The following is a 17,186-nucleotide window of genomic DNA, read 5'->3' on the forward strand; positions in this document are numbered from 1 at the left end:
TTAAAAAATATTTCTGTTCTATGTTCACAGATGAAGGGCCAGGAGCAGGACCACAGAAGACACATACAAATAGGAATGGAAGTGAGGTAGACCTTAAATGATTTTCAGAGGAATGGGTTCATGAGGATCTAGCTAAAATAAAGGCGGACAAAGTGATAGGGACAGATGGCATAAATCCAAAGGAACTGAGACCATCTCTTCCTATAATACTATTCTCTGCTTTGGACTCTCTTGCTCCTCCCATTTCCTGTTCGGTAAGGTGTACCAAACCCCATTCTTGGTTGACCTTCAGAATCCACTACCTTCGCTCTTAATGAGTGCCTCTGGCTTAAATCCAACATCCATGCTGACTTCATGGGGGGATATGATAAAGGTCTACAAAATCCTGAGTGTTGTAGAAGAGGTAAACACAAATCGATTGTTTACTCTATCAAAAAGCACAAAGACTAGATGCCCTTAAGTTACATTGTAATAGTTTTAAAAACAAATAAGAGAAAATATTTTTTTCACTCATCCAATAGTTAAGTTCTGAAACTCATTGCCAGAAGATGTGGTACAAGCAATTAGCGTAACTAGGTTTAAAAAAAGTTTGGACAAATTCCTGGAGGTAAAGTCCATAAACTGTTATTAAGGGAGACAAAGGGAAAGCCACTGCTTATCCCTGGGATTGGAGGCATGGACTGTTGCTACTCTTTGGGATTCTGCCAATACTTGTGACCTGGATTGGCCACTGTTGGAAGAAAGATACTGGGCTAGACCGATCTTTGGTCTGACGCAGTATGGCAATTCTTATATTTTCACATTTTTTGCTGACCTCTTTGCTGTCTGCTCTTACACTTGCCAAACATAAGTACTATTTTCATTTGACAAACTCTCTTGCCTCCAACCCTTACTATTTCTGCTGCACTGAACTCCCTCCTCAAAGTGCTTCCAACCCCATCCCCCCACCTCCACCCCCCCTTCACTTTCTGCCTTCACTTGTGGCCTAGTACTTCCATAGCAAGATTCACGAACTTAATCTTGAGTTCTCCACCAAATTACCTCCATCTTCCCTTCCCGACTTCATTCTCTAAACCTTCTTTCAACCCCTGCTACCCTTTCCTCCTTTTCTAACATCACGGAAGAGGAAACTGCACAAGTTCTTTCCTCCTCCAAACTCACTACCTGTTTCTCTGCTCCTATTTCCACCCATATACTCAGTTCTATCTCCCCTACTGTCATATCTTCAATCTATCACTTTCCACTATAAGTGTTCCTGAGGCCGTCAAACATGCTGCGGTTACAACAGTCCTCAAAAAACCTTCACTGGACCCTATCTGCTCTTCTCCAACTATTGTCCCAGTCACTGTTCCCTCTAAGCTGAGTAGGAGTCCTCCAACAGAATTGCTGCCAGTGGGTGGTGGAGCTTCAATATTTTGCTTTCAATTGCTAGGGACACGCAGATTTCTTGGTGTCCTGCAGAGCATGCCAGTCCCTCACTATTGAAAATGTAACAGTAGTACAGCACCTCTCACTGAAATAACTGTTGGTGGAGAACTCCCGCTCAGCTTAGAGGGAACAGTAGTCCCAATTCTCTCCTCTTTTCACATTCAATCTACTGAACGTCTTTACTTTCTTTCATCTCTTTTTGATCCACTACAATAAGTGTTTTGCCCTCTACCTTCTACAGAAACAGCCTTTGCCAAAGTCTCTACTGGCCTGTTCCTGGCCAGATCCAACAGCCTTTACTCTATCCTCAACCTTCTTGATCTATCTGCTGCTTTGGACTATTGATCAAGACCTGCTCCTTGATTTATTGTCCTCACTTGAATTTCTCCAGTTGCACTTTTAGTGTGTGCTCTGGTGGATTCTCCTCCACTGCTATCCCACTGTCAGTTGGGGGCTCTGTCTTGGGACCTCTTCTCTATCAGTATTTGTTCCTTTGGTAATCTGATCTCCTCCCGTGGTTTTCAGTATTCTATTTATGCTGATGACTTCCAGATCTACCGCTCTATGGCAGAAACTTTACCTGGAATCCAGGCCCAAGTCTCTGCCTGCTTGTCTGACACTCCTGCCTGGATTCCTATGCCATACGAAACTGAATATGGCCAAGGCTCAGCTTCTTATGTTTTCTCTTTTTCCTTTTTTTCCCCTAAAACCATTTCTCCTATTCCCCTATTCTCTAGTTCTGTCGATAATACTGTCATCCTCCAGGTCTCCTCAGCTTGTAACCTTGGGGTCATCTTTGACTCCGCTCTCTCTTTCTCTGCACACATCCAAGAGACTGCTAAAACCTGTCATTTCGCAATAATATCCTCAAAATTCATCTCTTCCTCTCTGAGTACAGTACCAAAATCCTCTCACTATCGCCCACTTACACTACTGTACTTTGCTCCTCAAAGGTCTTCCACTAAACCATTTCTCTCCCATTCAATCTGCTCAAAATTGTGTTGCATGACTTATCTTCTGCCAGTGTCACTGCTCACATAATCCCGCTCCTCAAGTCACTTCATTGGCTCCCTTTCCATAAACCGTTCAAACTTGTTGACTTGCAAGTACATTCATTCTGCAGCTCCTCAGGATCTCTCTTCTCTCATCTCACCCTACACTCCTACCCAGGAATTCCATTCATCAGGTGCATCTATTAGAACTATAGAAATGATAATCAGTAGTAGTAGGGAATTGAAAGAATTTAAGAAAATTTGGGCAATTCCACTGTCTGACCTTTTCAATGCTTTTTAAGAGGTGGGAGTGGTCCCGGAGAACTGGAGAATGGCAGATGTGGTCTCTCTCCACAAAAGTAGAAGGAAGAAGTTGGGAGCCACAGAAAGAGGTTGAAAACTACTCACCTCAGAGGTGAATAAATGAATGGAAATGCTGCTAAATGAGAGGACAGTGCAGTTTCTAGAATCCAGTGAACTGCAGGATCGGAGGCAACATGATTTTACTAAAGGTAGGTTTTGTCAGACGAATCTGACTGAGTTAGAAACAGGTTGAGAGGGAGACAACAAAGTGTAGTGGTAAATGGCATTCGCTTTAAGGATAAGAATGTGGACAGATTGGTCTTTGCTCTTGTTCTTTGAACATTTTTGTAAGTGATATTGCAAAAGGATTATTGGGTAAGGTTTGCTTCTTTGCAGATGATATTAAAATCTGCAGTACGGCAGACGCCTTGGAAGACGTGGATAGGGAAAACACGGGGTACAAATATAATAAATAAATAAATGTGACAGCCAGATAAGTACCTTTATCTCAGTTTCCCAAGGCACTCAATGGATGACGTTTGGATATGGACAAAATTTATCAGTATGTCAGGAGGATGGCTTGGGATGTTGCAGGGACAGCGCCTAACAGAGATACTGAACCACTCATATCACTTAAGTTAGACCAAAAAACTAGCTAGCCAAACTCGATATGGATAACTTAGCCATACAAAGTTAAGCTGGCATACTTAGCAGTCTAATGTGTATGGATACCACTGCTGAACTGCATAAAGATGCATAGATAACTTGTTCATAAATCCTTATGCAAATCACTGAACCACCAAATCTCAGCTCTGTAATGCTTTTCCTTTATTTGTTTTAATTTTTATTTCAGGCATAACAATCAATTCACATCTCAACTGTAACTTATAAACCATCCACTATACCTTCCAGAAACTCAATCCCTCCCCCTCCCCCATCCCAGAAAAATTCACAAGTCCCGCCATGTCCCTTACTTTCTCCACAGTCTGAACCGCTCTACCTACCCACTCCTCTCTGAACCCCTCCAACCTTTTCCCACAGCCCCCTTCCCTAAGGAACAGCAGTGGCAATGGATTATTTCTGCTTGGGGCTGTACATTTAATGCATTAATAACAAAATTAATGCGTTAAATGGTTAACGTGTGCTAAACATTTTAACGCACGTTAACAGCAGGTCTCACCCTCATCCAGCATCGCTAGTTTCCTTCCCACCGTACAAAATTTTTCTGCTGCTTCTCTCACCCGCTGCAGCGCTGAAGGCATGCTTCTTCGCTCATCTGTTCCAAGCCTCTCTCTGTAGCGTCCCACCTCCTCTAACAGAAATTCCTGTTTCCAGGCGGGACACTACAGAGAGAAGCTTGGAGTGGATTGGATGAGTGAAGCTGAATGCATTCAGCACTGCAGGTTGGAGGTACCGGGAAAAAAAAGGAGAGAGGACGAGATGTGGACAGGGGTGGGGGTGGGGTCAGAAAAAGGTGCCGGCAGAGAGAGGGAGAGGTGGACCACAATGAGTGGGGGAGGAGGGTTCCAAAGTGCAGAAAATGGTGCCAGCAGAGAAAGGGAGATATGCGGACCGGGGGGGGAGGAGGGAAGGGAAGAAACAGCGCCCCTAGAGAGGAGAGGAAGGGGAGGGGGAGGGAAGAGAAGAAATTGTGCACCTGGAGAGGAGGGCAAGGGTAGTGAAGTGGGAGGTAAGGGAAGAGATGGTGCCTCTGGAGAGGAAGGCACAGGAGGGGGAGGGAAAGGAAGAGATGGTGCCCCTAGAGTGAAGGGCAAGGGGAGGTGGAGGGAAGAGAAGAGATGGTGCCCCTGAGAGGAGGGCAAGGGGAGGGGGAGGGAAGGGAAGAGATGGTGCTCCTGGAGAGGAGGGCAAGGGGAGGGGGAGGGAAGGGAAGAGATGGTGCTCCTGGAGAGGAGGGCAAGGGGAGGGGGAGGGAAGGGAAGAGATGGTGCCCCTGGAGAAGAGGGCAAGGGGAGGCGAGAAAAAAAGAGACTGGAGGAGATGGTGCCCCTAGAGAGGAGGGCAAGGGGAGGGAAGAGAGGCTGGAGGAGATGGTGCCCCTGGAAAGGAGGGAAAGAGAAGGGGACCCAAGAGAGACTAAACAGATTTCAGAAGGAGAAAGAGAAATGGATATAGGGCAGGAAGTGAAGGAAGAGAAAAAAAGACATTTTGAATAGAGAGGAGGCCCTAGAAACAAAGTTCAGAGCACAGAACTGTGCTGAGAGCCCGATTTCTGCTCGATTCCCCCAATACTGTAACTCTCCATAAATTTTATATAGGGGCTGTAACCTAGTACATCTTATGTGTTTGGGGTCCAGGGTAATATCTCTACCCACTATATCCCCACTATACTGATTTACAGTCTCCCAAAACCTAACAATTTTCCTACATGCCCATCATATATAGAACAAGGAACCCTGTTGGAGGCATTCCCTCCAACAGGTATCAGCGCACTTTTCACTGGAAGCCAAAATTTCTGGGGTAGTATATCCCTAAGAATAATTTTATAGTGTACCTACACCTAAAGCCATACTCATATATAGACTTACATTCCTCCTTATCCATGGAGGTTGGCAACCACGTATTCCAAGCTCCTTCATAAGGAGGCATCTGTTGATAATGAAATAAAATGAAAGGGAGGCCCGATGAATGAAGTGCTATACCACTTGGCAATGAAATATATTTCCTTTTTACAAAAGAAAGTGGTGTTTTGGCTGAGGGCTCCCTTTATCACATATATGTATTCATAAAAAGGTAAAAAAAAGGTATTTGTGATATTTCTGTCTGTACTGAACAGCAGATTTTTGAATTTGGAGTGCTATCAGCCCGGACTTAAAGCAGATATTGAATCTTGATTTTTTGGTTTTAGAGTTTTTTAGGCATACTAATGTGCCATCTTTTATTAGATTCATATATCGGACTATCCCCTTCTCAGCCCACTTCCCCAGTATTCCTTTAAATGCCTTCAAAGGGAATGGGCGATAATCTCTAAACTGCACTAAGCTATTTATCCTCCCTTACCCCCTCCCGCCTTCAAAGGGTTTTTTCGTTTCCAGATCAATGGGTCCTGAAACATGTGACTCCACTTCTCCTCCTCTCTGCTCCAACCCCTGACCACCTACCAAAAGTCCAAAAATTGAAGCTGGGGTGGTCCAACCTCTCTCCATCCATCCCAATGCATCCCATATAGTTGCTTATAACGAGATCTAATAGCCTTGAGCACTGATGTTCCACAGTATCTTGTGAGTTTCGGGCATCTCAGGCATCCTCACGAGCCTGAACTAACCACTGCCACTTAATCCTAGTTTTTTTCTTACCCAATACAAATTCAAACATGTACCTCTCCACTACCAGTAACCGATTCCTTGAGATCTGTATCGGCAAAGCATAAACAAATAGCAGGGTACCACTATCATCTTAAAAACTGCAATCCACCTCATCCAACTTCTCACTAATATATAAGTAAATCTATGCATCTCTCTCTCTCTCTCTCTCTATATATATATATATATACATATATATACTGTTAGAAAATGCTACTTTTCTATTTACTGACACTGAGAAGTTTTCTATATCTCACAAACAAGCCAACCAGTTAAAAGTTAGTTCATTTGTGTATGTGCCCAAGGGCTTATTATAACAAAAGAGCAGGCCAAGAACAAAACAGCCTTCGGCACAACAGGCTTAGACAACTAAACAAGGAAAGCTGTTCTCACACTAGTCCTGAGTGGGCCACCAGCCAGTCATGTATTCAGGATACCTGCAATGAACATGCACGAGCTAAATTTGATATGCAAATTTAGCTTATGTATATTCACTGTGGCTATCTTGAAAACCTAATAGGTTGGTGGATCCCCAAGAAAGGCTTGAGAACTACTGAACTAGGGCATGTGTCAATCTACCAGCTTCCAGTCCTGAAAGAGCAGGTAAACATTACTTTCCCACAATGCATATCCTACCTGTAGTTTTCTCTTCTTTCTGGAGAGGCTCCCAGTCCAATCACTGATACGCCGCATACGGCTTTTCAGTGTGTCTTTCTTGGAAATATCTTCCGTTAATGGCTTGGACCTCCTGCACGGGAGTGTGTAAGAGGAATATCGTGCAGGACCTCTGTGTTCTACTCTGGACACACCATCAATATCTGAGGCAAACGAAACACGGTTGCTCAGTCTTGTACACACATTCATGTATTCATCAGAAAGTCTGCCACTTGAAGGTAGGCCGTTTTCTAAATCTGTATCCTTGTATAGTTCCCGGAGGGAAGAAAGAGATGATCTTTGGTTGAAAGATGGTTTATCATCATTTAGTAGAAGACTTAGAGGCATACTTGTGTCTGGAGTGCTTCTGGTCAAGTAGGAGTTATCCACCTCATTAATGTCCCTAGTATTGCCCCAGGGACAGTCATACCATGAAGAGTCTGAACTCAGGGAACTTCCTTTGCTAGATCTTAAGCCCAAATCACTCACTGACAGTCCACGACTGGAAGTGTAATCCGTGCTAGAGTTCCTCCTAACTTCATAGAGATTATTAGCTTTTGACTCCAAAGCTGGAGAGTACCTTAATAGCTGCACTGGTCCACTGGATTCCTCCACAGGCACCTTATTGCTACCACTGTTGTGAAACTCAACCCTTAAACATCCATCAAACTTTCCCAAAGTTTTGATGAGAACTTTTGGGCTTTTCCTGTTTTCCGGATCTAAGGGTGATGCTATATCCTCATGGATATCAAAATCATTTAAAATGTGCCCGTTGCATTCCTTGGAGGCCATATGTCTACTTGCTGTTTCAGCATCAATGTAGTGATAACCATTCTCAGGTAAGTATGTGTTATTATTCGCTTGGAAGCAGTTTTCAGACATATTTGACTTGTGATTGGCATGGAGACTGCTCTTGAAGCCCTTTGCTACTGGATCACTGTACCTGGATGAATAAGGCTGACTGCTCTTGAATTGTGAGAGGCAGTTTCTACCCAGAGGCCGGGATTTGTAGTTTGCCCCACTGCTGCTTTGTTCCCATCCATGTGAGGAGTGAGACTTGTCATCCTTATCATGAATGTTGCGAATTTTCAAAGAGCAAGGTTTCTGCATTACAGCGGCAGTAGCAGCACCATTGTGAAGTTTAGATCCCTGAAGACTGTACTGGCTTTCGGAGTTCCCCATTTTAGTCTAAATAAAAAACAGTGAACATTAGCACAAGTGATAATACCAAACACCAAGAAGAATAAAGAGGATTAAAATAAAGTTATAAAGCGTAATATGAAAAAGGTGCTTTATTTCTTGTGAAAAAAAAGGACAGTCCCCTAAAACAAACATTTCAGACAACTAGTCAGGAAGAATATAACTTGAGAACTATGTATACACATATAGATTTTGCTCATATTAGGCAAAAGAATTTAGGGATCATTCTTCATGTAACTTTTAGCTGTGAAAACTGATGTATGGTCTCTGCACTACAGCTTCTACAAACTATACATGGTCTTAGGATTTTGCAAATCCTTTGTCCCTCTGGAGAGTGTTAGAGGCCTACCATCCTAAACATTCTCCTCTGACAAAATGGCAAACAGGATATTTACTTTCTGACAAGTCTGTATTGGATCTGTAAGCAAGAAGAGCTTGCCAGCTAAGATATATTCCAACTTTTTCAAAAGGTTACTTCTTGAGGTTAAGGAGGGTAGTTATTAAAGTGCATTACACCCATAATGCAGGTTTATTGCTCCCAAATGCAAGTTTAATGACAACAACGTACATTATAATACCAATACACACTTTAATAGGTTACTGCGGAATACATAGTAATGAGATGCAATTGCATGCAAAACACCTCATTACCATGTAAATCAAATAATGCAGATTACTGTGAATATTTTTAACTGGCATTATTTTTCCTGCCCAGTTGGCAAGGTCCTTGCTCTAGAACACTCACAAACAAAGTTAAAGGACTGGGTTGAAAAGAACATAGAATATTCAGCAGTGAAGTAAAATAATTCACAAAGAAGGGTGTTGGGACCGTCACATAATAAGACTGATTAAGATTTCCAACACTTGTTTTTCCCATATTGGAACTGCTAAGTCTATACCTCTGAATGTGGCGATCTCAAATAAGTTATTTTTATTAATTAATTACATAATCAGCTGTCATAATGTTTTGCTATATATTATTTAACTGAGGTAACTTTTTTTTTGTAAAATGTTTGTTATGGGAAACTTTAAATTCAAGTATTTTACCTCTTATGTCGTGTTATATTTCCTAAAGCACAAATCTGATTTTACGCCCCAATGCTGCCTATTTACAAAGTTAAGGGCTTCTTTTACAAAGCTGTGCTAGGGATTCCTATGTGGCAAATGAGAGGAAGCCCACAGGAATTGAATGGGCTTCCTCTCATTAGCATGGCTTTGTAAAAGAGGCCATTTGTTACATGTTAATGTGGCAATTAACTTGTGCTAACAGTTAACAACAGCACCTTAGAAGTCAATGCATAGTAATTTCCACAAGGCACAGGCAGGGGCGTAGCCAGACTTTGGTGGGAGAGGGGTCCAGCGCCCGAGGTGAGGGGGCACATTTTAGCCCCCCCCCCCCCCAGCCATTGCCGACCCGCCGCCACTTTTGACAACCTCCTGCCCTCTCGACCCTCTCCCCCCGCGAACCCTCCCCCACCGTCGCCTACCTTCGGTTTTGCTGGCGGGGGACCCCAATCCCTGCCAGCCAACGTCCTCTTCGTCCTGCAGTGAAAAAAGTCTTCGTTCTTCTGTTGCATGCTGACGTCCTGCACGTTGTACGTGAGTCTGACGTCCTGCACATACAACGTGCAGGACGTCAGCATGCAACAGAAAAATGAAGACGTTTTTCACTGCAGGACGAAGAGGACGTCGGCTGGCGGGGATTGGGGTCCCCCGCCAGCAAAACCGAAGGTAAGCGACGGAAGGGGAGCGTTCGCGGGGGGAGAGGGTCATCGGGAGAGGGGTCCAGGAGGAAATCTACAGGGGTCCAGGCCCCCTCAGGCCCCACGTAGCTATGCCACTGGGCATGAGGTGAATAATGGGCAGGTTAATGTGGCAGATAATGCAGCGCATTCACCACCACCCCATTAGGTATAGCTTACTGCATCCACAATGCAGTTAACATGTAGCAATGACACGCCTTCTGCTTAAACTGAGTGGAAAGCTGCATAGAACACCCCAAATAGTCAAAGTTTTTGCAGGTACATGTGTTAGTTTTGACCATTAAAATGCAGTAACTGTAAAATCTTACAGTTGTTATACTTACACAGTTTCTGATTTTGAAATACAGTTTGCTACACAGTCTGCTACACATTTATGGGCTATGCTTTCAATCCTATGCAGCTACGGGCCCGATATTCAAGGGATTTATGCTCTAACTTTGGGGCCCTTTTTCAAATGTTTAGTGCGTGCTAACGGAATTAGCACAGGCTAAATGCTAAGAAGCCCATACGTATAAAATGGGGTTCGTAGCATTTAGAGTACACTAATTCCATTAGCACGTTGCTAAGCTTTAGTAAAAGGGTCCCTTTGGGATTATGCTCCTAAATTAGCCCCTTTGAAAATTTACTAAAGTTGAATTCCTATTAAGGACGGAGGGGGGGGGGGGGAATTAGGAGCTCAGTACTGATTTGCAGCACTGAGGTGGCAATTCTTTAAGTAGTTGCCTCCATGTAGCACCCTGATGCCACACAGGAAGCACGTATTCTTTTACAGAATACTAGTGTAAACTGGCATCGGCAAGCCTTATATTTAGCTGTCCAAAGTTACTGTTTTGCACCAAATTCAATTTAAGGTTTGTATATTTTTCTTAACTCATAAGATCTTAAATAACAAAGCAATGGACAAGAATATTTGACCATCTCTGAGAAATGGTGACTAAAGTCTCCAGAAACAAAAAAATGAGGTTTTAATGAATTCTATTAGAATTTGAAACACAGCAGTCCAAACCCCGTCCTTATGTGAAAAATAAATAAATAAATAAATAAATAAATAAATAAAAAGTTTCAGAAGTTCAAACATGTAATGTTGTCAGACTGCTTATGGACCCATGACATGAAAAATCAGCCATTCTCAACATTTTGGATCTGCTACTTTAGTCACCTTTTTCCAAAGATGGTCACAGATGTCCCAACTTTTCATACGATTATTCTGCAGGAACTAAGAAAAAGCACCTTTCAGGTAGTGGGACTATGATTAAGAAATGCTTTGTCTAACAAACTGGAAACTTACGTCACATAAGGCGTCAGAAACAGCTGATCACACCAAGAACTTTGATGAATGAAGGCGCTACTCCGGCGCTGAAGAACTAGACTCTCTTCAGCTGGCGGGCCAGCAAACAAGGTACCTGAAGCAGCGGGGTGGGCGGTGACGGCGGGAGAGGGTTGGTGGAGGGAGGGGGGTTCAAGGGGATTGTCGGGAGGGGGCCAGGGCCAAATCTACTGGGGCCCAGGCCCCCTCAGAACCCACGTAGTATGCCACTGGTCCATCTTTCATTTCGAAAATACGGTTTGGACGGACCAAAAGCCATGGATTTGGTCCTTTCTGAGATGGGCGGGTTTTTTTTTTTGCGATAATGGAAACTAAAAACGCCCAGCTCAGAAACGTCCTAATCCAAGCCATTTGGTCGTGGGAGGGACAAATGTACAACACTACCATAGCTCTTAGGGGTGAAGGGGGGGCAACTACATGTGGGTACAGTGGGTTTTAGAGGCCTCCCATTTACCACCACACGTGTTACAGGTGGGGGGGGGGGGGGGGATGGGCCTGGGTCTGCCTGCCTGAAGTGCACTGCAGTACCCACTAAAAGTGCTCCAGGGACAGGACTTGTTGCTGCTGTATAACCTTGGCACAGCAGTTCACACCTGAAGACTGTATAATTATAGTACAGCAAGAGGCCCTCACTGGATGCCCACCGGAAGGGTGGAAGGCCAGATTTTAGGACTCAGGCTGTAAAAATACCAGCTAGGTTTAAAAATCTATGACTGGCTGAGCAAGGACTTGCTTTTCCTGCAAGTTAATATGCGTTCTAGTTTAAGATCCATCCACTGGAATAGTGGTGGGCCAAGCTACATAGCTTTGTACAGCTGAAAAGCACTGCCTAGGCCTGATAACCTACTAATGGCCTTATAGATGAGTCTTAACAAAATCAGGTACAAATTGAATGTAGCACTTATTAAAATGGAGTTTGTCTTTCTATAAGATGAAACTGAGATCATAAGATGATAAAAAAAAAGAGGAAGTGAAACTGATATGCTAAAAATAAGATGTTCTGGCAGAAGAGAAAAACATGTTGACAAAAGAGGAAATTGCGAAATAACTTGCAATAGCTAGAACGGAAGGAGTTGGGTACAGATAAACATCTGGCCGGATAGGAAAGTATGATCTCAGAAATTGAGAAATATTAGAAAAAAAAGGTACCTCACAATAGACTTCTATTGGGACTTGGGGCTATAAAAGGGATAAGATTTTGATAGAGAGTTGGAGTCCTTCCCCAACGCTTTCTCGGACAGCGGAGCCCTGTGCGAGTGAACCCAGAATCTGTTTGATGTCTGTACCTTAATTGAACACTTGGTAAGAATAAAGCCTTCTCTCTGAAATCTATCTCTGTCTTTATTTTCAAGTATTCTTCCCCTTTCATTGATACTACAAACTAAGCCACGCACACAACTAACACTCAATGTCTATATAAATTACTGTTGCATTTTAATAGAATACATTTAACTACATAGATGACCAAGGATTCACTTAGATCCTGATAGACAGAAGGCCATGGTCATGGACAGTATCCTAGACTTACGCCTTCTGGTATCTAGACAAGAGACATATCACTGGGATGGAATATCAAAAGGATTTAGGCAGGCGGCCCAACACATAGTGGAAGCGCAGGCCCTTTGTCCCTGGAGTAGGGTATTCCTGGGGCGCAAAGAGGGCCTTTAAAATTTACATTTGGTGACCCCGATCGCTGACCAGGACCGCTTACCTTCCTGCCCGCCATTTGAACGCAAGAGGGGATACCTTAATCTGTGCGTTCAATGCTTTATTTCTGTCACCCAATATTCCTTTCTCTTTTTCTCTCATATTCCCCCCCTTTTTATCTCCCTGACCTCCCTCTTCCACCTATTACTTGGACCACGTCCCTGTCCTTTTTTCTAATATCTCTATGATGTCCTTTCTCTGCCTTTCTTTATTTTTCTTTTCCTGCCTCTCACGGACATTGCCCCCAGATGGGACTCGAACCCACAATCCCTGGCCCCCATTTATACCCACGACCCGCCTCCTAACCCCTTGTCTAATTCTTGTATTTACGCAATGGTTCTTCATGACTCCCGCTAGCATTATGACTTCTTCCAATAAATTAACCACATAAATCGCACTACTGGTCTGTTTAAGTTTTGCCTTTCCCCAGATGGATACAGGAATCCCGTTGACGTCCCTCACCGAGGAGACGACTGCTAGCAAAGAACAGCTACCCGATAATGTATCTGATCTGTAGGCTATGTTGCAGCAAAGAATCGCTAGATTAAAAGGCAGATGCACAGACCCCAACATTACCTGGTGTGAGATACGAGACATTATTGAGCGTGAGTTTCGACAGATGCATCAATTGGTCCGTGAACAAAAGAGACAGGCTCTCCACTTACTGGAGTTGCAAGAAGCTTTGGCCTCTACCCTTCTTTTTGAATCATCTAGCTCATAAGTCCTGCTGGCCTCCTGCAGCTGAGGGCTCAACCCTTGGTGAATGGTAGTCATTGCAGGTGAAGAATCTATACCTACTGGCCATACATTGCAACGCATTATCCGTGCCTTTTGCCTATTTTTGTTCACCATATTCCTGACCCTCCATACATCAATACCCTTTTCGTTTGTTCCATATATTTTACCATTGTTATTTGATCATCTCTTCGTAATGATTACCAATCTGTCTTGCACATTATGCAAGCCAGAAGTGGGGATATATTATGCAAATCCCAATTCCTAGTATTAAGAGGGTTGAAGTTGAAGCTCTGACCCCTACCAATCAGGAGATATAATTTTATATATACTATTGCTATTTATGTAAATTGGCTTTTCATTATTGAACCCTTATGGTTTCGCTTTTGCTTTTGCACTTAATTAGCACTGTTTTCTCCATGTTTACATTGTCTTTCATGTCTATTCAGTTTACGCTGATTATGCCCACCAAGATATAGCAATGTATCATTCAGGCATACAGTCATTTTGCTTATTCCTTTGCCAACCTCTGACTCTTGATGGACTAATTATGATTGTGCATGCCTAGAATAAAGACATGGAAAGATCCAATTTTGTACACCACAAGTACGTCTTCTTGATATATCCAGGCCCAAATGAGGTTGTGGCAATAATCTTTACACCTTGCAAACTACTGGATCACAAGTTTTGGGTCCATGTGAAAGATATACGGGTTTACTCAGCCGTAGAACCAGATGTTACCAGCCTAACCATCTCAAGACCAGCCACTTCCTTCAGCAGGCCAGCCTGAAAACCCAGATCTCCGTCCAGATTCTTCAGCGCTTCCACCGCGTCAACCATGATCGATGAAAGAGAATTCAGAACTGATACTTAATTTGAGATTTACTGTTGCTGTTTATGGACATTATAGATTCATATTTTGTTTTATTTTTAGTTGAGCAGTAATCCTGTCTATATATGGAAAAGGTTTTATTTTTATTTTCCTATTATTTCCTTTATTGTTCTAAATGTTTTTCTAAGAGTTTCCCCGTTATTTCTGTTTATGTAATTTAAATTGAAGTTGATATTGCTCAGATACAAGGGTAACATCAAACCCTAATACTGGCTAAGATATCATAATGTAGGTGTAAACCCTGTTAGTATCAACCTGTTATGCAATAGTTTAACTTTGGTGTAGGCTTACTTAAGCTTACTTAAGCTGCATGTCTTTTTGTAGGTTTGACTAAGCTTCAAGTTGGGTAACGGATATATAAAATGCTTCCCATACTTCCAGGTCATAACGCATATGTCAAGATCCATGATCCATGCATGACCTTTGTTAATATACATTTTCCTAGGATTGACCATTTTTTTGCTGTATAAGGCAACCACATACTTGCTATCCACTTTTTAGTGCTCATGATTGGATGCCAATGATGAGTAATAGTAAGGTCCAGGAATTCCGACCTGTTTAAGGATTCTGAATACCTACAACCTTAAACAGCCTGCAATCTGAGTACTAACCATATAGTTGTTGAGCCACCATAACAATGCTTAATCAAAACCACTATTCCTTCCGAGGACCACTGAGATAGATACATTACATTATCTGTCCATGCGCTATGCAACAGATATAATAGAAGCCATAGAAAGACCTGAAAGTGTTTATTAGTATGATCCACCTGAAATTGCTATTACCTCAAGAGGGGTAACATCAAGATTAAGGCCCAAGGGGTAGGGTAATAAAAAGGGAATTCCATATGCCCAAATAATATATCACCTGAGAATGAAGTTTCCTATCTTGCACCATACCTTCTAACAATTTGTAAGACCAAAACTCCCCCTCTCGTTTGATAGCTTGCCACCTTCTGGAATGGATGATGACAAGCTTGACGAGCTTTGTGTCACCCCTCTCCAGAGGGGGTGACAAGTGGGGAATGTATAATTATAGTACAGCAAGAGGCCCTCACTGGATGCCCACCGGAAGGGTGGAAGGCCAGATTTTAGGACTCAGGCTGTAAAAATACCAGCTAGGTTTAAAAATCTATGACTGGCTGAGCAAGGACTTGCTTTTCCTGCAAGTTAATATGCGTTCTAGTTTAAGATCCATCCACTGGAATAGTGGTGGGCCAAGCTACATAGCTTTGTACAGCTGAAAAGCACTGCCTAGGCCTGATAACCTACTAATGGCCTTATAGATGAGTCTTAACAAAATCAGGTACAAATTGAATGTAGCACTTATTAAAATGGAGTTTGTCTTTCTATAAGATGAAACTGAGATCATAAGATGATAAAAAAAAGAGGAAGTGAAACTGATATGCTAAAAATAAGATGTTCTGGCAGAAGAGAAAAACATGTTGACAAAAGAGGAAATTGCGAAATAACTTGCAATAGCTAGAACGGAAGGAGTTGGGTACAGATAAACATCTGGCCGGATAGGAAAGTATGATCTCAGAAATTGAGAAATATTAGAAAAAAAAGGTACCTCACAATAGACTTCTATTGGGACTTGGGGCTATAAAAGGGATAAGATTTTGATAGAGAGTTGGAGTCCTTCCCCAACGCTTTCTCGGACAGCGGAGCCCTGTGCGAGTGAACCCAGAATCTGTTTGATGTCTGTACCTTAATTGAACACTTGGTAAGAATAAAGCCTTCTCTCTGAAATCTATCTCTGTCTTTATTTTCAAGTATTCTTCACCTTTCATTGATACTACAAACTAAGCCACGCACACAACTAACACTCAATGTCTATATAAATTACTGTTGCATTTTAATAGAATACATTTAACTACATAGATGACCAAGGATTCACTTAGATCCTGATAGACAGAAGGCCATGGTCATGGACAGTATCCTAGACTTACGCCTTCTGGTATCTAGACAAGAGACATATCACTGGGATGGAATATCAAAAGGATTTAGGCAGGCGGCCCAACACATAGTGGAAGCGCAGGCCCTTTGTCCCTGGAGTAGGGTATTCCTGGGGCGCAAAGAGGGCCTTTAAAATTTACAAGACTAATCTCGCTGAAAACGTCCTTTATTTCAATAAGCATGTTTACTCATAGTTAACTGCAGATCAGAGGTTGTGCCCCACTGGCAACGAGTCTCGCTGGTACTGAGATTAGCAGTAGGTCAGAGCTGGCAGAATGGTGTACAATGCCCTCTTTCAGCAACATTCAAGGTAAGAACTAAGTGCTGTAATGTGGCTAACACATGAAATGGATCTAAAAGTGTCTTACACAAATGGTCACTACCTCATGGACTACCGGAAACAAAATAGGGCACACTCTGACCCAGTAAGCAGAAAAGCACCATGGGAGTACAGCCTACCAACATCATGAGCATTTAACACAAGCTAGTGGAATCACGGAGCACAATACCCTACACCCACCACAATGCATTGCTGATGTGACTCTGCAGTGCTCTTAACAGAAAAGATGTCACACTCACCCGAGATGAACCACATCAGAACCAGGGAAAGGCTGTCACAGGATAGAACACATTCTGCTGTCATAGAGGTGGGTACGGCATTTGAGGCTGGCATACAGGCTGAGAAAAAAAGTTTGTAAAGTGGGGTTTTTTTGGTGGGAGGGGGTTAGTGACCACTGGGGGAGTCAGGGGAGGTCATCCCCGATTCCCTCTGGTGGTCATCTGGTCAGTTGGGGCACTTTTTTGGGACTTGGACCTGAAAAAAAAGGGTCCAAATAAAGTGGACCAAAATCTCGGCAAAAACGCCCTTCTTGTTTTGATTATCAGCTAAAGACGCCCATCTCTC

The 17,186-nt window shown here is 42.9% G+C and overlaps 1 protein-coding gene across 1 annotated transcript in view; it reads right to left on the reverse strand.

Annotated features, from left to right (window-relative positions):
* Window positions 1–17,186, reverse strand: part of TIAM2 (T cell lymphoma invasion and metastasis 2) — a 312,305-nt gene that overhangs the window by 293,422 nt on the left and 1,697 nt on the right. Inside the window, exon 2 of the mRNA XM_030198390.1 lies at window positions 6,683–7,888. Coding sequence (XP_030054250.1) covers window positions 6,683–7,882 — 1,200 coding nt within the window. The 5' untranslated portion in view covers window positions 7,883–7,888. The remainder of the gene's footprint in view (window positions 1–6,682; window positions 7,889–17,186) is intronic.

The sequence above is a fragment of the Microcaecilia unicolor genome, chromosome 3 (assembly GCF_901765095.1).
Source record: "Microcaecilia unicolor chromosome 3, aMicUni1.1, whole genome shotgun sequence".
Lineage (NCBI taxonomy): Eukaryota > Metazoa > Chordata > Amphibia > Gymnophiona > Siphonopidae > Microcaecilia > Microcaecilia unicolor.